The sequence below is a fragment of the Sciurus vulgaris genome (genome assembly GCF_902686455.1).
Source record: "Sciurus vulgaris genome assembly, chromosome: 1".
In the NCBI taxonomy this organism is placed as follows: Eukaryota; Metazoa; Chordata; class Mammalia; order Rodentia; family Sciuridae; genus Sciurus; species Sciurus vulgaris.
This window is the reverse complement of record NC_136461.1, coordinates 166,019,857-166,042,160: the sequence shown is the minus strand read 5'-3', so window position 1 is coordinate 166,042,160 and position 22,304 is coordinate 166,019,857. Positions and strand designations below refer to the sequence as shown.

At 34.5% G+C, this 22,304-nt stretch overlaps 1 protein-coding gene across 1 annotated transcript; it reads left to right on the top strand.

The window, feature by feature from the left end:
• Positions 1–1,507: 1,507 nt before the first annotated feature.
• LOC306663570 (uncharacterized protein C8orf88) lies at positions 1,508–22,252 on the top strand. Its single transcript, XM_079143950.1, has 6 exons — positions 1,508–1,634; positions 7,616–7,714; positions 9,416–9,489; positions 12,626–12,701; positions 18,392–18,498; positions 20,290–22,252. Exons 2-6 carry the CDS (start codon positions 7,642–7,644, stop codon positions 20,311–20,313), a joined length of 354 nt encoding a protein of 117 aa, XP_079000076.1. The 5' UTR covers positions 1,508–1,634; positions 7,616–7,641; the 3' UTR covers positions 20,314–22,252.
• The last annotated feature ends 52 nt before the right edge of the window (positions 22,253–22,304 follow it).

Genomic DNA, 22,304 nt, shown 5'->3' with positions numbered 1-22,304 from the left:
AACTAAATGATTTTTTTCTGGGATGTGTAACTTTTTCTTAATCACCATTCTTTTCCTAATGTTCTAATGCATCTATAATATGCCTATGACAGGTGTGTGTCTATATATGCTATATATGTGTATTGTATATATATATATGTTTAGAGCTTTATGGATAGCTCAAACATCCTATGTATAAGTCCTAATTTGAACTCAGATTCTTCCCCAAACCTGCTATGCCTTTGGTGTTCTCTATTTTATGTCATCACCACTGATTAGCTTGTTTGCCCAAGACAGAAACCCAAGTCACCCTACCTTCTCCTTTGCCTCTGCCATCCAATCTGTCACTGGACTGTATTGATTTTCCCTCACATCTCCCAGATTTATCCCTTCTTCCCTACTTAGCTCAGGCATCTCATTTCTTCCTGGAGTGATCATAAATGTCCTCCAGGAAGACTTCGAGTGGCCTGCTTAATTTTGCAGTATCTTTCACCCTATCGGAACGATTTTTCAAATATTCAATTTTGATCATGCCAATACTTTAAAATTCTTCAAATATGGGACTTCACTTATAAGACGAATTATAAATTAGGGCTGGAAGTCGGATCACGCTCACATCTCTGCTCAGCACAGTCCACCCAACTCCACTCCACACTAGACAAGCTGTGTTTCTTGTTGCACTTGCTCTGCTTTCCTTTTTCTCCCAGCCAACTGCAACCCAAGGGCCGGGGCAGGCGTTCCCTGCCCTGTGCCAGTGCGCCTCCGCTGCTCCGTGGGCGCCGCGGCCCAGAGCTGCCTTTCCCATCCCTGTGCCTCCCGCTCGCCCCCCAGCACCGACCCACGGTGTCCTCAGGGGGACAATCAAAGAAAATGGAAGAATGACCAAAAGAATGAAAATGAAGCTTGAAAACAAAGAATGTGGATTCGGATGCAGCTGCTTCAACTGATCCGAATGGTGGTCCTTTCGGGACCGTGCCCTGTGCGAGGCAGTATTCCTGCCGGACAGAGACCAGGGCTCCAACGCCAGCCTCGGTGCCCACGCGAATCCCCGCACGCCTCGCCGCGTGGCGGGAGAGCCGGCCGCCGGCCGCTCTGACGGGACCGACTCAGTCGTCAGAGGCGCGCGGCCTGGCTCACAGAGGCGGCCTGGCTCACAGAGGCGGCGTCGCTCGCGAGGCGGCGTCGCTCACAGAGGCTGCCTGGAGCCCGCCGCCCGGCCCGGCGCAGCGCAGCGCAGGCGGCCGGCCTCGCGCCTCCGGGACTGGGGTCCTGAAGGCTGTGGATGCGGGCGCGCCCCGTCCAGAGCCAACCCGTCAGCCGCTCGGAGAGGCCGTCGCCGCCTCCCGCGCACGCCGCGACGCTCCCGCCCCGCAGGCCCCGCACGCCGGGCCAGCGCGCGCCGTCCGTTTAACGGTTCTGGCCCCTCCGGGGTGCTACCGCCCTTGGGGCCCGGCGCCCCAGGCCCCGCCCCGGGCCCGCCCCGCGCCCCCCGCAGCCGCCGCAGCCCCTGTCCGCCCCGCCCCCGCCGCGTCCGGGCGCCGCGAGCCGACGCGCGGCGGGAGCCGTTCCCCGACGGGCAGCGGGGCGCTCGGCCGCCGCGTCTGGGCTGAGCGCCGTGACGCTGCTGCCCTGAAGTCCTCCCGGATCTTGAGGCGGTAGGTCCCCGCAGAGGATCAGCGACACCCGGGCGAGAGTGATGAGGCGGGTGGGCGCCGTCTCCAATCCTTCACGGGGAGGACTGGGGCGAGGGAGAAGCTGGAGTGGTGGGGACGGGTCGCTGGGGACCCCAGGTGGGATATAGAATGGGTTGGGATGAGCACGTCGGATGAGGGCGAGAGACAGCGCCGAGGATGGGGCACAGCCGGCTGGGAGCCAATGGCCAAGGGACACTGGGGAAGGGACCACCCGAACAGGTGAATTGAGTGCGCAGCGACCTGTCTGTGCCCAGAGCGGCCCAGGTGCCAGGCGCTGACTCCCCCACCCTACCCCCGCATCCCGGGCAAAAGTTGTTCTTTGCTGGCGATTCAGACAGATCAACAGATAGGAACCGTTTATATTAGGGTAACCACAAACAGTTTTGCCTGAACAGTTATTTTCCCAGCTGAATGTTAAATAAAATAGAGCTTGCACTGAAAAATGCTTCGAAAAAACTTTTTATTTATTTAAGTTATAAATAAAAGGCATGAAACCTGCGATGGAACTTACAGCATTGTGATATTTTGCATTTTGATTCTTCCTAAATGTCGCAGCCAGGCTTGTAGAATGTGAAATGACTTTCACTTCCTAAATCATGATTGGTTTATCTCTTGTTCTGTATTTCCTCCGTTGCTTATCACCTCTCATTGTATATGCACAGGCAGCAGTTTTGTTTTAGGAAACACAAACTTTGTAAAAGTGATGTTTACAAGTTGGAAAGTGAGATTAAATCTTATCTGGTTATCACATAGCAAATATACACGAGGTAAATGAAATAATCTTATTTGTTATTTGTAGCAGAGCCATCAGCACTTTCCAAAGAAGTCAGAATTAACTATTTTTAAAATTTTCAGTTCTGGGTTTTAAGCCCAGGGCCTTGTGCTGTACTTGAGCTGTTCTACTGGGCTCTACACCTCTAGCCCTAAGAAGTCTAGAAGTTAAATCGGAAAATTTAAGTAATCAGTTTCTAAAATCAGTGCATAGTATGTTTCTTATGTCATGACCTATAATTAGTATGGCAGTTGACCATAAGGAAAACATAATACCATAATTTATTTAATATTCTAAGAGAAATTGTAAATTGAAGGTAAATTGGAAATTTTTTTAATTAAAAAAGTATTAACTATTTTCATCAAGACTTTATTCATAAATATTCCTCCGCATAATTGATTTTTTATTCATGAATGCAGTGACTACATGGAATAATGGATAGTCATGTGTCTTACTTACAAAACAGGCAATTTTAGAGACCATATAAACTTTGTAGTCACATTTTCACTTCTAGGCACTTGCTAGTTGTGTAGATTTGGGTATGTCTCTTTATTTTTTTTGAGCCTCAGGTTTTTCATTAGTAAGGTGGAACTAGTAGTATTTTTCCCTCCAAAATTATGTGCGGCTCAAAGTGTAATGAGATAATATATGTAAGAAATTTATCATGTGATAGGATCTAAAAAGTGGTATTTTAATTAAAAGATATGTGCTCAGTATTAAGATTGTGTCTAGATTGATCACTTATGTGCTTATTATTCCCCATTGTACTGAATTTGAGAAAAATCTAGGTTCACTTATAATTTCAGAATTGGTGGGGCCAATTTTCTTAAAACAGAAAAGGATCCTAAGATATAGCTGATATTGCCCTATGTTTAATAGCAACTACAACTTAAGTTTCTCTTGACCAATATTCTCTTCATACAACATGGCCTTTTAAGATGATTTGTTAAGTATGTGTGAACTTAGGGGGAAAAAACCACTTTTATTCAGCAACCATTTTTGTATTAATACATGAATATTTCTGATGTATTGAATCAAAATATTTTAAAAATATGCCACAAAAATATATATTTATATTTTAAAAGACAACTTTCTGATAGGTCCACCACTTGCTACTAAGTGTTATAGGTGGGATTCTGTTTGTTTTGCAACTGTTTTCCTTTTTTAGCAGTTAAAATAAATGCCTACTCCAGGTGGTACCAGTAACATTAGGGAAACTTTGAGGGTGAGGCAGGCAGTAGAGTTTAAGAAGTTATTTTGTTTACTGACTGTGTAGTTCAGTTGAGCCTTTAGGTTATAGTTTGTGGAGTCCTGTTTTTATTAAAATCCCATTGGTCAGTTTTATAATTATATCTTGTGACTATTTAATTTTTTCCATTAACACACTATGATGGTACAATCTAACTTATTCTGTATAATGTCAGTGTTTCTATGCAGGCATAGTTTACCTTTTTTTAACATAATGAACAAAATATTGTATGGTACCATCTTTTCTGATTTTCTTGATGATGTGGATTTATGTATGGGGAGTCCTAGCTGTTTCTTTCCTACGACAAACTGAAAAGTTAAGTGGTACTAAAAGAACTTTAATTTTTTGTTTACTTGTTTTGCAAAATCATATAATAGAGGTCTGTAACATCCCAACCCATGAAAATCCCTAGTTTGAATACTCTGGATTTGCCTTGCTCAGCAACTGGAAAAGACTTTTCAACCTGCAACTCAGTTTCAGCTGAGCAATGAAAAACAAGGAACTGTGTGCCAAAACACTCTATTCTTTTGTATTCCAATTCACTAGTTTCATGAAGGGAAACAGGATGGAAAGTTACTGCATACTAGTATTAGGGTACTCATTAGAATGGCTAGGATAGCAACATATATTAGATCACTTTTTGGTCCTTATTTTAAATACTCCCTTCCACATAGAATACATTCAGTAAATATTTGTGAAGGTTTTCTTTATACTTAAGCTTATAACTTTTTTGGGTCTTGTTACATTAAAATTGTCTTGACAATAACTACAACTTCGGTTTTGTTTAGAAGGTTATTAATAATCATATTAACCAATTAACAGACATATTACAAAGCTAGGTAGATATTAACTTATAATACTGACTGGCTTATCTCCATATTTCAAGAAAAGGTTAGTTTTCCTGAAATTAGTTCTCATTGCTAACTTTGAGAGGTTATTTTAAAGTTTATGTTTTTAACATTTGGATTATGTATACTCCAAATTAGGTTTTAATAGTATATAAAGCATTTCTTGGAACTGAAAGGGAGTTACTAACCCTATCTTATATTGACCCTAGATTTATAATTTGTTGAAGTTGATATGATTAAAGTTAATTTTGAATGAACCAGTACAAAGCTAAATGAGGTTTTACTTTTGACTTACCTTGATGGACATTAAAATTTAGAAAGTGCGTGTCCCACATAGATGTCAGAAAATTTTAGTTGAAAATTTTATGTGGAAAAGGTACTTATGCAGCTTATTTAATAAAACCAGTTATGTTGCAGGTACTAGAATACAAAGATAAATAAGGTATAGTTTCTGTGGCATCACCTAACTCATTCTAATTAAATAGGCATGCAATATATTTATTATGGTATATTTAGAGACACTGACACTGATAGTGGAGGATGAAAGTAAGAAAAGAATTATTATTTTACTATTAACTAATTTTTAAGAATTACAGAATTTCAGGTAAGCTATTTTATTTAATGTTAGCTGTTGAGACATGAAGATATTTTCTAAAGCAATAGCAAGAATTTGACCTTGATCTTTAAAGATCTATGAATAGTTATTTGGGTCAAGAGCAGGAGGGAAGATGAGGGAACTCCAGACAGAGAACCTAAATGTCCAGATATGTGTAAATAACCTTAATTAAACAATTTTTGAACATCCACTGTGTACTAGACACTGCTGCATGCTGGAGATATGAACTTTAATTTAACTTGTGCAGTAAGTACCATATTGGAAGAGGATACAGGGTTGTTTGGTAAGATATAAAAAGATACTTAACCCGAACTTGAACAGGTTAACATGGGTATGATATGGAGAGAGAGGTTTGGGGATAGATTGTAGAGTGGTATCAAGAAGCATGGATATGAGCCTACTCCTCACTTCCTAGACTCTTGACCCTTGGGTAAGTTACCTTATTTCTCTTAGCCTCATCTATAAAATGAGGATAGTACTATTAACTAATATTGACTAAATTCTTATTATGTACCAGGTGTTGTTAATTCCTTTTTTGTTATATGTGTTTTAGTTTTTCATTGTTGTGACCAGAATGCCCAACATGACTGACTTAGAGGAGGGAAAGTTTATTGGGGGTTCACGGTTTGAGTTCATATATGACTCCACTGCTTTAGGCAGCACATTATGGGGGAAGGGCCCAATGGAGAAAAGCTGCTCAGCTCATAGCAGGGTCAGGAAGCAGAGAGAGAAAAAGGAAGGAGCCTGAAGGGCAGATGAACCCTTTCAGGGTACAAACCCAGTGACCCACCACCTCATCCATGACCAACCTGCCCACAGTTACCACTCAGTCAGTTCTTTCAAACTAGGATGGACTGATTAGGTTTTAACTATGTTAATCTAATCATTTTACCTCTGCATATTCCTGCAGTACAGAGGAGCTTTTGGGAACCACTTTATATCTAAACCATAACAATTATTTAGCCTAGGAGAGAATGTTGTTATATCAAACCTAGGTTATATCAAACCTAGGAGAGAATGTTGTTATCCATAGTTATATAACTAGGTGATAGAACCATGGTATGAATGCAGGTAGGGCTGACATGAAACCTGACCTCTGTTAATAGTACCTGCTTTATAGAGCTGTTCTGAGTAATATAATGTGGGTAAGTGGTACTATGCATACTCTCCGTGGGAATATTACCTGTTTCTGTTATTAATAATCCAGGAGATATTGGTGAACTAGAGTTTTTAAAGCAAAAATAAGTATAATGAGGTCATGGTTTGAAGAAAAAGATACTGTATTTATCCATTTGTTCAGGGAGTGCTTGTTTTACCCATTGTGGACTCAGTCTAGGTACTGTGTTAATTGTGGGGATGTAAGGTGAATAAATATTGTTCCTCACCTTAAGAAGAATCTGCTTTTTTCTTTTGTTGCATGGAAAACAAATAAAACAAAGTGTAGTGCAGTGTTCTTTAACTGTTTGATGTAAAATATATCTTGGTCCTCAGGATCATAGAGTGGAAGAATTTAAATCCACTTAAAAAAGGTGATCAGAAAGATGAATTAAGAACTACTGTGGAATTAAGAGGGTAGATGATGTGGAACCATTTGCAGTGGTGCACACCTATAATCCCAGAAGCTCGGAAGGTTGAGGCAGGAGGATGGCAAGTTCAAAGCCAGGCTCAGCAACTTAGTGAGGCCCTGTGCAACTTAGCAAGATCCTTTCTCAAAATAAAAAAATAGAAAGGGCTGGGGATGTGGCTAAGTGGTTAAGGGCCCCTAGAAACAGAGTAGATGGGCATGAAGAAAATATGTGAGGTATATTTTGAAAATAGAATGGACAGGAATTAGAGACTTAATTATAGAATGGGGACTATAATTTAGACTATCACATTGAAGGTGTGTGCCTTTAATGAAGGGTAATCTAAGACACTTGGTGATGAATTTAAGAACTATAGGAGGAGGGGCATATTTGGGATCAAAGTAATTTGATTTTGGATTTTTTAATTTGAAGTACCTATTGATAATAAATTGAAATAGCATGAGGCAATTAGAAAAATGAATCTGAAACCTAAGAGAGGTAGGTGGTGAAAATCTACATTAGATCATGTTTATCATGTGCATAGGTAGTTAGAACCATGAAAATAGATGAGATGAGCTAAGAAAAAGCCAAACTTAGTCATTCCTACATTTAATTGGAAAGCAGAAGAGGTAATCAAAGAAATAGGAAACAGCCAAAAAGGATAGACTCAGGGAAGTTAAGGGAGGAAACTGTTTTAAAGAGAGAAAGTTCAGCTGCAGCAAATGCTGTTAAGGAAGTCTGCATATCATTTTAAATGCTTTTTTAGGTTTGTACTTTCCACCTTAACTTCTAAAAAAAAATCTTCAAGTGAGGGTTTTGGTGATTTGTATATGTGTAAAATATCTTGGTTATCTTGTCCAAATGATAAAAATTTGTTTTTCCCCTCTTAAAGTATGGAACCTCAAGGTCTTTGTGACAATGGAAACCAAAAAGTTGATTGGTAAGCCGCTTCAACCAGCAAGACCTGTTCGTCATCTGACTTCTCCACCAGGTAAGTAACACAGTGAACAGTTCATTGAAGAGTAGCTTGTTGATGCCTAATTAATGTTTAAAAGACTAAATAATATATAAAATAATTGTCTGAGGTGGATATTTAAAGAAATAATAAAAACTAATGATCTGTTTGAAGAGTTTACAAGTATTACCAAAAGAAAAAGATTTCTTAATCTACTCATCCAGAGTCTACCAGACTGGAAAGGATAGCAATAGTATAATAGTCCTTGATTGAAAGTAACTGTGTGATTTTTTTCCCCTCAAATATTATTTTCATAGTTAGTGGCTTCTGGTCAGAATGATATTCCCAATACAAATTGTGCCCTGTGATTATTACCATGCAGAGTGGTCATGCTGGAGAATTAACTTTTTGAAAGGTGTACCTATGTGCAACAAAACAAAACAAAAAACTCAAAAATTTAACAAACACAGATTCTTTGGTGGTCATCTCATACTTGTACACTAATAGATGTTATGATTGTGCTTGAGTTTGAACATATCTAATTTCAGAATATCTAAACAAAACAACAAATTAAAATGTTCTTGTGCCCTTAAAGATACTCTTGAACAAATTCTTAAAATACTTGATATTTAACTACTGAGTTGGGATATTAATCTTTTTATTCTATTCATTATTTTTTGCTAGAATGGCTTCTATATTCTGACTTAGGTGATATACATATAACCTGTTTGAATTCTCTTTAGTCTATTTGTTCAACTGAATTAACTAACAACTTAGAAAAGAAAAAAATATAACCCCTTTTGTTGGTACAAAAATGAAACAGAAAAGGTAGAAACAGAACTAGTTCCTATCTCCTGTTCTCTCATTCTTGGTTCCTACAAGGAACATTATCTCCATTTTGCTCGTTTCCTGTCAATGTAGCTGTGATTTAGGATGAACAAATGAAATTAATGGTTTTCCTGAACTGTACCTTCAAAATGCTGATCCTTGTCCTTCTGGTGTACTAGAAGCGCACAGAGTAGGGTCATGTCTCAGATTTTTCCTTAAAGGAAAAGAGGACATAACACCATTGGCAGCACCTCCTTTCTATCACCATTCTTTTGCCAGCACCCCTCTCTCTGCTCATCTCTGCAGATCCAGGTATTCACTAATCCCTTTCTTCCAAGGCTGTTAAATAGGTGAATGTGAATGGATGTGGAATGGGCAGGTACCCCGGATCTCTCATTTAACTATAATCATCTTAAGATCAGACAGTGGAATAGGGGCTTATTAAATAGAAAATTTAGTAAATTAGAAATTGTTTGACCTTTCTCAACACACTCTATACTCTCTGAACAACTCGGGTCCCCAGAGAAATCTTGGACCTATATTGAATTTTGCACCCTTTTCATAAGCCTTCCTGATACCCCCAAACCAAATCTGCTCTCTCCTAGTACCTTCTCTAAATATCACATAACTTACCATATGTCAAATTATAATCATTATTTAGGAGTTTATCTTTTAAAGTAGACTGTGAGACCTTGTATCTCTGAACTCTTTTCATGCTTGTGTACCCATCCACTAATACAGAGGCTGACACCTCATAGGGTTGAGTAAATACTTGTTAAATAGATGAACTATCAGAAAACATTTTAGGACAGTGCCGCAGCTATCCTAGATACTTAAGCTTTATAGGTGATGTTGTGTTATTTATTGACATCATGGATATTTAAAATAGTTTTTTTCCTCTCCTGACAGGACCAGTGTTTCCTTTCAACTTTCAAAATGAATATCCATGCAACACTCAGTGCTTACAAAGTGGAGTTAGCAGAGTAAGTCTTAGATTATAATAAAATAAGCCTGGAAATGTAGCTCAGTGGTAGAGCACATGCTTAATATGCATGAATCCCTGGGTTTAATCCACAGCACACGCACACACACGAATAAAATCAAGCCTTGTAGACTGGAAAGTAACACTTGCTATATGACTGTTAATGTCAGATTCTGTACAGGCTGATTTATATATTTGTGAAAAGTTTTGATATATTTCAAATATATGCTAAAAATAATATATCCTTGTACCTGCCACCTACAATCTTCAAATGTAAACATTTTTTGCTACATTTGTTTTTAAAAAAAATTAAAGGAAAATCTAACATAGTTTTAAAATAAATTGCATATCTTTTGCTATCTCTTTTCCTTCTCATCCTTCCCAGAAATTACTGTCTTCAGGTTATTTTTTTCATGAATATATTTGGACTTGTTCTTTGTTTTATAATTTTTTACAAATAATATTGTATCCATACTTGGTTTTTCATGTTTTCCTTTGCCATTAGTTTATATTAAAAATTTAAATATTTTGACTAAGAAAACTATTTATGAAGTGTAAAATTCAAAATATACAAAATGATATTAGGGAGAAGTTGTTTCCTCTGACCATAAATAATCATTCTTATTCAGATAATACCATAAACTGCATGTACAAGCATTAGTATATTCATAAATGGAATACTAAGCAATTTTACAATGAATAGAAGAGTTCTATATGTGCTGATTCAGAAAAATATTTTAATATAAGTGAATATGCTATGTTATTTTCATTTTCTGTTGAAAGGCATTTGTTTCTATTTTACAATAAATACTATAATGATTATCCATTAACATGTTTCATTTTATACAAGTTAGAAAGGTTCCCTGTGGTGTAAAACTAGAATAGAATTACTGTTTTAAAAAATGTTCTACCTTCATTAGGTACTACCAAATTACTCTCAAAGTGATTTTTGTGTGCAGCACATGAGGGTTCTACTCTGACTATTCCATATCCTTACTTCGTTATTGTCAGATTTAACATTTTTTTCCTTGTCCAGAAAATATATATATATTTATTTATTTATCTATAAGCTTATATATATATAAAACTAATATATATATATATAAAACTAAAAACATATATATTATATATATAATATAACTAATATATATATATTAGTTTTTAGTTTTGTTTCTTGTGAAGTGAATCATCTTTTAATGTATTTAGTTTGGCCATTTAGATTTGTTTTTTGTGAATTACCATTCCAATTCCAGTTATCCAATTATTGTTCTTATATGCACAGCTGATATTTTCTTTGTGAGGAATTCAGTCTGTGAAAGTCATTTTTTTTTTGTGAGTTTGTGAGTCTTGAGAACAGATAAGAAAGTCATGTTCATCTTTGTATTTCCAATACAAAGAATACCACAGACACTCTGTGTTAAATAAATGTATTCAACAGGGCCACTGCTGCCCATTTGGTATGTACAGTGCAAGAATTGGAGGAGGTACAAAAACTTTAGAAAAATACAGATTTTATTAGAATAAGATAGTTTGTTCCCACCTGCTAAAATGTCTACACCAGTGCTGTGAATGGTACCCTTTTAGATGTACCACCTACATGACAGCCCCAAGTTTCAAAACCTAGCTCAATTCTTTTTTATATATATGTTTTGGGGTTGTTTGCCAAGCCCTTCTGGTATTTACTTTTCTTACCTGCAATCATATTTTTCTTATCACTTACATGTTAATTACATAATTATGATAATTAACCAAGATAACATATAATTACTTTATGAAAGTTTTAGTAAGTTTACTCTTCTACTTGCTGTGAAAGATTTTAAATGATCAGTATTTTCATTTTTTAATGTGTGCAGACATGACAAAATATAGTTTTTACCTTTGATTTTGATTTAAGTAAATGCCATACAGTTAGTGAAATGTTCATCTGCTAAAATTTTCAGATATATGAAATTTTTCATGCTTAAAATGTCCTCCTATTATAGTTAATTATATTTAAGAATTAGAAATAACTTTGGGGAACCAAAATCTCTGGCATTTCTTAATTTTTTCCCATCCCTACTTAAAAATAAATTAAAAAGCTGCTAACGTTTTCTTTTTTTCTGAAAACTTATTTTGATGTCTTAGTGATGGAGAATTATCATTCCCTTAGTTTTTGTTGAGTCATAGGACTAGACAGTCCTGCCTTTAGGCACTGCTACTTAGGTAGCAAGGAATGATTTATAACTTGTCAAGAGAGCAATTGAAGCAAAGATATTTATTTTTCAATATAGATGTCTCCAAAGAAATCATCTTAGTGAGTTATAATAGTTAGGGACTATTTGTCAACTGATTTTTTCAGTACAAGAGGTCATCTCTTAGGGATTGGGTTGACCACGGATGGTTGTGAAACTGATTTATAAGATCAGAGAATTATTATTTTATAATGAGCAATCTTGTTTTGTCTTCTGAGATCAGTCTCTTTTTGTTATAAATTTGCTGCTTCTAGGGAGATTTACAGGAATATAAATTGTAATCAGAATGTTTCTTAATTAACATGTAATCAGAAGAAAAGCAGTTAAAAATGAATCTTTAAAATCTCAATTAATTTAGCCAGTCTCACAATAAAGATAGTACTTCAAGTAGGATCAGGAAACACTGGATTTAGCCTCCCTCCCCTCAGGACAATGTTTCTAATTTTCTTTTCTTTTCTTCTTTGGATGAACTAGTTGTTTTCCCCCCTATTTCCAAGGTGTTATGGGAAACAGTTCATTTACTTACAAACTGACATCAGCATCTACTTTGCATGAGATCAAGAAAGTAAACCTCTAGTAGTTTTGTGGGGTTTTGTGAATACAAATGTGTTGTTTTCATCAATTAAAATAATTTAATGACTTTTGATCTATTTATGACCTTATAATTCATCTTTTAACTTATATTACCTTTTAGAAATAACCATAATTGTAGCAAAAATTGTTTATATGTGAATATATTTTGAAAAATGTTTTTGTTATTTATTTTTATTAAGTAATCCTATAGTGGTTGCCTATTCTTTGGATCCAAATATTCCTCAACAAATATTTTGATTATTGGGAAAATATTTTGAGATGGCAAAAACAGGTTATATAAGTTTAAAAATGTATGTACTTCTTGTTCAACAGTGTAAGACGAATGGAATGCAAGCCTTTTCTCAAGGTCTTAATGAACAGCAGCAACATCAGTCTCCAGTTAAAAAAGGTAAAAATTTACCATAATTTCTAAATTTTATCACAGAATATCTTAGTATTTATTAAAGTTGATGTTACTTTGTTGCTTACCTGCATATATACCTAATGTACTTACAAATTTTTGTTATATTCTTTTGAGTTGATTTCTGTCTGTATTAGTCAGGCTATTGGTTTTACGGCCCAGAAGGAGACCAGAATAACAGTGGCTTGAACAAGATGTAAATTTATTTGCTCCATCCTGTAAAATTGCGAGCTGGTGTACAGGCTCTGCTCTGTAGAGTAACTTCTGCCCCAGGGTTCTCTGCCTTATTTCTGTGCCATCCTCAACAAGTGGCTTCCTTCGTTTTGCCCAAGGTAACTGCATCTGTTCCCAACCTTGTATTCTCATTCTAGCCATCAGGAAGGGGGATTGATCTCAGGGACTCAACCACTGAATCACATCCTCAGCCCTATTATGTATTTTATTTAGACACAGGAGCTCACTGAGTTGCTTAGCCTCACTAAGTTGCCAAGGCTGGCTTTGAACTCAAGGTCCTTCTGTCTTGCTTTCAGAGCTGCTGGGATTATAGGCGTGTACTATCATACCCAGCTCATACTGTCTTTTTTTTTTTTTTTCTTGTGTAGTTTTTCTAAAAAAATTTTTTGATTTTTTTTAATTTTTATTTTTACAGACTGCATTTTGATTCATTGTATGCAAGTGGGGTACAACTTTTCATTTCTGTTGTTGTACACGATGTAGATTCACACCATTCGTGTAATCATATGTACAGAGAGTAATAATACATAACATTTTAAACTTTGAATGTAGCCTGATTTATCTCTCTTTTTTTTTTCTTTTGTTGCTCGTGCTTTTAGTGTCATATCTAATAAATCATTGCCAAATCTCAGGTCAGGAAGACCTGTTTCCTTCTTAGAGTTTTATAGATTTTTTTTTTTTAGATCTTACACTTAGGTCTTTGATTCATTTTTAATTAATTTTTATATAAGCTGTGAGAGAATAAGTGCAGCTTCTTTTATGCGGATATACAGTAGTCCTATCACATTTGTTAAAGAGACTATTCTTTTTCCATTGAATGGTTTGTAACCTTTGTTAAAAATCTGTTGGTGTTGGAATAGATGTTTATTCCTGAATTCTCAATTTTGTTCCCTTGTTCTGTATATCTGCCTTTGTGCCAGTACTGTTTTAATTGTTGTAACCTTGTAGGTTTTGATACTAGGAAATATAAATACTCCAACATTGTTCAAGATTGTTTTGGCTATTTGGAATTCTTTGCAATTCCATGTGATTTTTTAGGATTAGCTTTTCTATTTCTGCAAAAGGTCATGGCATTTTGATAGGTACGGCATCGAATCTATAGATTGCTTTAGGGAAAATGTTGCCATCTTAACGGTATTAACATATTGCACTACATAACAAGACATGCTTTTCTTCTTTAGGTCTTTAACTTCTTAGCAAAGTTTTACAGTTTTTAGTGTAATACTTTATCCATAAGTATTATATTATTTTTGAAGCTGTTATAAATGGAATTTGGGGGGATTGTTCATTGATAATGTAATATAAACTTATTTTATATGGGGATATTGCTATGAATTTATGGAAATAAAAATATAAGAGAATATTATGAACTATGAGTTGTATGCCAGATAATCCTATAAAGAGAACACGTTTATTTTGGCTTATAGTTTGTATGGGGTGTTCCAATACATAATTATTTGGCCTCATTGTGATTAGGACTTTTTTGGGGGTGCCAGATGATAGTAGTGGAAAGCCTTTGATGGAGCAAACTTCTCACTTCATGACCAGGGAGAAAAAGAGGAAAAGGGAGAGCGAGGCCAGCATACCATATTCTTCTTTAGGACCTTCCACGGACCTTCTAAAGTTTCTACCACCTCTCAGTAACACTGCCCTGAAGGTCAGTTCTTTAACACATGAACTTTGGAAGGAAACCATAGCACATGCCAAAAAGTTAGGTAACCTAGAAGAAAAAGAAAAAATTATTAGAAAAATTACAAAAACTAACAGGAATAAATAAAAAATCTAAATAAAATATAAATTATATAATTAAATTAGCAATTAAAAACCTCCCAACATAGAAAAGTCTAGGACTAGATGACTGCATTGTGAATACTGGTAAAAATTAACAGAAGAATTAACATTAACTCTGTTCAAACTCTTCTTTCCAGTTATCCTGTGAGGCCAGTATTATCCTGATACCAAAGCATAAAAAAAATAAAACTACAGGGCTAGAGTTATGGCTTAGTGGTAGAGCACTTGCCTGGCATGTCTGAGGCTGTTTTCGATCCTCAGCACCACATTTAAGTAAATAAAACTGAAGATCCATTGACAACTAAAAATATTAAAAAAAATAAAACTACAGATAATATCCCTTCAGGAAAAAAAATATATATGCACACACAAAGTCCTCAACAAAATAGTAGCACATAAAACTTACCAACATAGTAAAAAGAATACAACATGACCAAGTGGGATTATTCTCAGGAATGCAAGGTGGATCAACATGAAAATTAAAAGTAAAATACCATATCAACAGAATGCAGGAGGAAAAACACCTTTATCTCAATTGATGCAGAAAAGCATTTTATGAAATCCAGCACTCTATTCCAGATAAAACTTGTTACCAAGTGAGCAGCAGAGGTTCACTAGCGAGGAACAGATGGGAACTTCCTTAATACAATGCGGGGTATATATGAAAACCTAACACTAATATGCTTGGTGGTGAAAAACTGAAGTCTACTTTCTAATGTCAGGAACAAGACAAGGATGCCCACTTTTACCATTTTTATTTAACATAATACCAGAAACAATTAACCAAGAAAAAGAAAAAGAAAAGAAATTTAAATTGGAAAGGTTAAAATAAAATGATCTATACTATATATAATAAAATCCTAAATATAGAAAATCCTAACAATACTCATAAACTGTTAGAGCTAATTAATTCAACAGAGTTGCAGAATTGTTTATCATTGTTCATGATTTTAATAATTGGGTCATCTCTTTTCGTCTTAATCGGACTAGGTAAGGTTTGATAGTTTTTATCTTTTCAAATAACTATTGGTTTTGTTGATTTGTTTTCCCCGTTACTTTTCTCCTATCTACATTTATCTCCACTCTCATCTTTATTACTTCCTGCATTCTTCTAGCTTTTGCTTGAGTTTGCTCTTTTTCTAGTTCTTTAATGTTAGAAATTTGCTTTGATATATTTTCCCTTTTCAGTGTAAACTTAGCTCTGAGCACTGTTTTGACTGTATACCATAAGTTTTAGTATATTGTGACTTTGTTCTCATTTGTCTCAAGTATTTTCTAAGTTCTCTATTATTTATTCTTCAATCCATTGGTTATAAGAGTATGCTTTAATATCCACATAATTTGCATTTTCTGGTTTTACTTCTGTTACTGATAACTAGTTTCATTCCATTTTGGTCACAGAAGATATTTTTTATGATTTCAATGTTTTTAAATTTATTGAGTCGGTTTTACAGCCTAACTTATGGTTCAAATGTGATTTTTCCCTGCCAAAACTCCTATTGAGACTTAAATTTCCAATGTAATAGTATTGAAGTGGTGGAGCCTTTAAGAGTCGTGAGTAGGTCTTAAAATGTGTGAATGCTGTCTCTGTGGACTTCTAGCTACTGTGTCTCTAGATGAGTACTCAAGACAGCAGATTGTTAAAGTGAGCCTGTCATGTCCCCTGCATCCCTCTAATGTATGTGCTCTGGCTGTTGGATGCTACTTGCCATCTTATAATGCAGCCAGGGAGCTCTTGCTAGACACCACGCTGTTTGGACTTTCCAGCCACAGGACTCATGAGCCAAATAAATGTTTTTCTTTCTGTGTTACCCAGCATCAGGTATTCTGCTAAATCAACACAAAATGGACTGAGACAATAAGAATTTGTTTCCCTTGAAGCCATGTTTTAACTGTACTCCAAAAATTTTGACATGGTGTATTTGAATTGTCATTCAGTTTAAAATAGTTTTAAATTTCCTTACGAATTTTTTTGAAATGGATCATTTAGTTTCTAAGTTATTTTTTTCTGAGTATCTTATTATAATGGATTTCTAATTCAATTTTGTTTTCAGAGAATATAATCTATATGAGATTGAGCCTCTTTAATTTATTGAGACTTATATACTAGTATTTAGTCTATAGTCTGTTGACTGTACCATAAGTACTCGGGGAGAACTTGGATTTTGCAGTTATTGGTATAGTTTCTTATATTTTAAATGAAAGTCATTGATAGTATTGTTCAGATTTATCTTTTTACCAGTTTTGTATGTTGAGTTCTATAAATTGCTGAGGGGGAGGAGTTTTTATATTAATATTATTGTGAAATTCTCTATTTCCCCTTTTATTTCTCTTAATATTTGCTTCATGTATTTCCAAACTCTGTTATTGGTACAATACATTGATAATTATATCTTTGTTTGATATTTATCACTCCAGCCTTCTTATTCCTAGTCTTTGCATTATCTTTTTACACATACTTAGTTTCAACCAAAATGTACCTTCATATCTAATGTGTGTCTCTTGCAGACAGCATGCATTAGGGTCATCTTTTTTTATCCACTCTGTTAACTTGTAGGCTTTAATGCAGTAGTTAATGTAGGGTTCAGAAAACTGTGGCTTGCAGGCTAAGTGGCAGTTTGTGTAAATAAAATTTTGTTGAAACAGAATCACACTCTTCATGTATGTTATCTATGACTGCTTTTGTACTAAAAGACATAGAACCAAATAGTTGTGACAGATTATATGGCTTCCAAAATCTAAAATAGTTTTTGTCTGTTTACAAAAAATATTTACTGACCTCTGGTTTAGATTAACATTTAATGTGATTGTTGACAGAGTTGGAATTAGACCTAGTACCTTATTATTTGTTTTCTGTTGGTATTTTCTGACTTTTATATGGTGGTTTTCCTTTTCCTCTTTCCTACCTTCTTTTAGATTTTTTTTTGGACTTTTGTTAGTATTTCATTTTAGTTTTTTCATTGGATTTTGGCTATGTTTCTTTTTAAGTGGTTGTTCTAATATCTCTCAGTTATATAATCTAGGATTTATAACATATCATCTCACTTTTCTCCTTGTGGTTAATATTGCACTACTTCTAGCATATTGGTGATGGTGCAATCTTGCAACCATCTGCGGATCATTTCCCTTCCCCACACTGCATATCTCTTACCTTGAAAACCATACCTGACCATATTAGAATGTCTGCCCTCATTAGTAATATATATTTTAATAAAATGTAGGAAAACGATTAATATCATGAAAATTATTTTTAGTGTCTGTCGGGATTGGATAGGTTCATTAATTTGCATTTTGGCAGGATCTAAATTGACCAATAGATGCTACTGCTGTTACACTTTTATAATACTAGTTTATTTTACTAGACTTGAGTAACCATTTGAAAAAAGACCTGCATTGCCAATTTACTCAAACAATTCTCTTTCTTCCTTTTGTTCCTTAATTACTTGGCTTCCTTTCTCAGTAAAAGGGAAAAGTCAGATGCTTTTCAAAACTTTTCAAACCTTTCTAATCTTTGCGTAGTCTGTTTTGCGTAGATGTTATTCATGATTTTATAAAATAACGGGTAGTTCAGGGACAGCTAGAAAGAAGAGAGCCAAATAGTGATCTAGAAGAGTTTTATATTTTGCATCATTACAAATGTTTAATATCTACAGAGAGAATTAAATACAGCAGAGATTTCCTGTTGAAGCTCTCAAGTGTTTCCATCTGCAGGAAAAAACCAGACTTTCTGCCTGATCATCCCATTGTACTTCAAAAACCAGTATGTAGTTTTCTAATTTTATATTGTATTATTTATTGTCTTTCAAATATTTGTCTTTAACATTTTCATTTGATCACAAATTTTTAACTTTTCTTATGGCATAATATTAGTGATCCAGCAAAAACACAAAAAATCTAAATGTACATTGTAAAATAAATACCATTGTTCTCAAGAACTACAGTGAAATAATAATATTTTGTTCTTGAAATATTTTTCTATTGAAAGATCATGAAAATATCATTTCATATTCTTAACATTCTATTTCGGTTTTCAATTAAGTTCTATAATCCACTGTATGATATGGGGTGGGAGGGTCAAGTCTTTTTTTTTTTTTCCTCTATGTATATCCAGTCTTTCTGGCAATTTTTTATTGAAAGAATAGTCCTCTGACACTAATGTGGCGGTATATGCATAGTCTTTGTGTTGACTTTCTAGTCTGTTTGATCAGTTTTTAATACAATAAAACAAGTCATACCAGTTATTTTTCTTCAATGTGTCTTTGCTGTTCTTAGCTCTTCATATTTCTGTGTAACTTATCAAATTCCATCAGAATAAATATACACAATAAATATGCATCATTTAGGATGTTTATAATAAAGGACTTGGTTTTGTAGCTCCACTCTGTGTACTGGTAATTCAAACTTGGACAAGTCACCTAATCTTGAGCCACAGTTCTACAATTACAGATAAGGATGTTAACCTCTCCTAGTTAGAATTTAATACAATAATGTATGAGAGGGCTTAGTATGATACTTCTTATGTGTTCATTAATCATTTTAACCATTATGGTCTCTACTGATGTTTGGCTGAAATTTGAGCTTTTAAAAAATATTCTTATAGACACTATTTTGAACAGGTAAAGATAATGATGATTCTGTTGCAGTGAGATTCACAATATGGGTGTGCTGATAATGGCTCAAATATGAGATAGAGTACTACCTTCTATTTCCATTTTTTGGGATTCTTACCCTTGAAAACCATAGTGTTTATTTCCTCAGTTAAATTTTTTTAAAGTTTTCTATTGTTGTAGTTTATATTAATATTTTATACTTTAAACTCCATAAGAGACCACTATCCATTCTTCTAATTAAATCAAATCTAAATTTTTAAAAAATATTTTTTAGTTGTAGATGGGCACAATACCTGTATTTTATTTATTTATTTTTATGTGGTGTTGAGGATCAAACCCAATGCCTCATACGTACGAGGCAAGCACTCCATCACTGAGCTATAACCCCAGCCCAAATCAGTAAATATTTTTAGTGATATTGCTCATAAAGGAATGTTTAATGAAGAAAAATGTAGTTGATGATATTTGAATTTTCTCACCTATTCGAAGATTTTAGGGACATATAATCCTTGGTCCATAGAATAAATATAAACACAGTGCTATATAAAATAACTTTTTCATTTTCAGACTTTCCAATTTAATAACACTTTTATTTTATAAATAAAAATTTGACTTACACTTTCTTATGAACAAAACATACATTAGAATAAAGTTTACTTTTCATTATGCATTAATAACATTTATAAAACTAGCAACTACAGAAACCCAACAACAGACTTGGAATACAGTTTAATATATTTAAAAATGAATTACATAAGTTTAGTGAAACAGACTTTTTTTTTAAATTTGACAATTCCGGTTACCTTACTAGTTTCAATAGTAACATGCACTTAGAGCTGTAAACACATAAGTGGATTCACAGTATTTGGTTTGATAAACTAATTTGTAAAAACTATTAAGTTAATCTAGTTGATGATTTAATTCTTTCTTTTATGTTACAGGAAAACAACCAAAGTTTTAAGTAGCATTTTAAGAACAGATGAATATGAAGATAAAGAATTATTCGTTTTATATTTTGGACACCTGAAAATGAAGTGGATCTAGTAACAATAACTGTAATGGACTGTGACAATTCAATTTATTTTTAATTTTGATGGTTGGCTATTTGGCTTCTCCTAAAATGAAAAAGAGATATTTTAATCTATAAAGAATTTTCTAATCAGTTTCAGCTTTGCAGGAAGTTTCCTGCAAAAATTGGGAAATAACACTGGAAAGTAGGAATTTGGTTAGTGAAGTGGGAAGACTGTTTATAATTTGCATGCTACTTGCAATTTTTTGTTTTTCATCACTTGTAATAATGGAATGGAAATGTAAGCTGTAAAGATTCTCAAATATAAAGTATTTGCTACGATGTATATATGGTACATAATTTCTTGTTGCTTTTAAAGTTGCTTTTGTTCTGTTTTGCACTGATTTCCTACCAGCGCTTGAACAGATCATTACATTCTCTCTAAAGGCCTAGAATGATTTGGTGTTGGCAATACATAGTTGTCAATGACAGGAGGGAGAATTTTTTAATAGACATTTCTTTTCAAATATGATTGATGTCTAGGTTTTTTATAATAACATTGTCTTAGATTCATAATTACTAGCAGAGATTGACAGTCGAAAACAGTGGTAGTGAATGAAACTGAAGTTGAAAAATAACTGCTACTGTTTTGACCATATGAACAGTGGAAGTTGAGCAATACAAAATAAAACTCATACTTTTATTTCCAAATGAGGAATAATTTAGGCATTTGAAAATAATTGAGGTGCATTAAGTTTCAATTCTATAATTTCTTATAATAACATGTATGGATACAGAATTTGGGGGTTTAAACTTTTAATTCCTAGAAATTTTATACAATAAACCTTCTGCAGTTTTTCCACTCTGGATGTTACTGTTATAAAAAAATAAAGTTTCTCCCAGCATAGTGTCAAAAAATTTGCTGATATAAAGGTAAGTATAAACTTTCTTTACTCCTGTTCTTTCAGATCCCTGGATCTATTGATGTTTAAGGCCATCATTTGGCAGTAAGTTTTATTTTTCTCTGAAATGTGAACTCCTAAAACCAGAACCTTTTTCTTTAGTGGTTTTTGGGCTTGTCATCCAGATTCAACTTTTAGTCCATAGGTCCATCTTGCTCTTTCAGTATGCTTTTTTTCATTACTTTGTTCCCCAGAAAAAGGATTGTTGTTTAAATAGGAACAAAAAGCCTTTTATTAACCATAAATATATTGCTTACTTTTAAATGAGATATTTATTCTTAGGGCCCAGTTTTTTAATTTGTGTTTTGCCCTACTATATTCCTTCTATACTATAGGTCCAATATATAATATATATGAACACACATACCATGCACACACACATACACACATTCACACACTGACAAGCATACAAAAATATACTTCTAAAAACTGGGGTCAGAATTACCATACAACTAAATTGGTTTGCTTTATTGTTTGCCTATTCTCAAGTCCTTTACATTCTAGTTTTAAAAAGCTGGTAGAATGCATTCCAATTTGCAATCTAGAGAGCCTTTCCACTTAGCACTGTTATCAGGCAGAATTCTTTTTCAGTCATACTACCAAGTTATTTTGGAAACTGCCTTATACCCAAAAGACGTTATATGCTTTTTGAGTTGGATACTGAAATGGACCAACCAAAGCAATGTTATTATTTGATTTGTTATAATTTGTATTTTTGAAACTATTTAAAACATTTTCAAGAAGCATTTGTATGCCAGAAGTCCCTTAAATTTCAAAGTCTTGATCCTTTCTTACTACGTATAATCAGAGTAAGAGCATAAAGACTGTTTTATTATTGCCTTTGTACATATGTATAACTTGTTTGAATAATCATTGTACATCTCCATTAATGTTGTTCTCTGCTTTGTATATTTATTAAAAGAGTTGAGCCAGGTGGTGTTTCCTAGTGCTTGTCATCTTTAAAACTGACTAGAAAAAAAAATGA

Coding starts and splice junctions, on each gene's coding strand:
- LOC306663570 (XM_079143950.1), top strand. CDS start 7,642: ATGGAAACCAAAAAGTTGATTGGTAAGCCGCTTCAACCAGCAAGACCT. Junction 12,702..18,391: donor TCAGTCTCCAGTTAAAAAAG/GTAAAAATTTAC, acceptor TAATATCTACAG/AGAGAATTAAATACAGCAGA. Junction 18,499..20,289: donor CCATTGTACTTCAAAAACCA/GTATGTAGTTTT, acceptor TTTATGTTACAG/GAAAACAACCAAAGTTTTAA.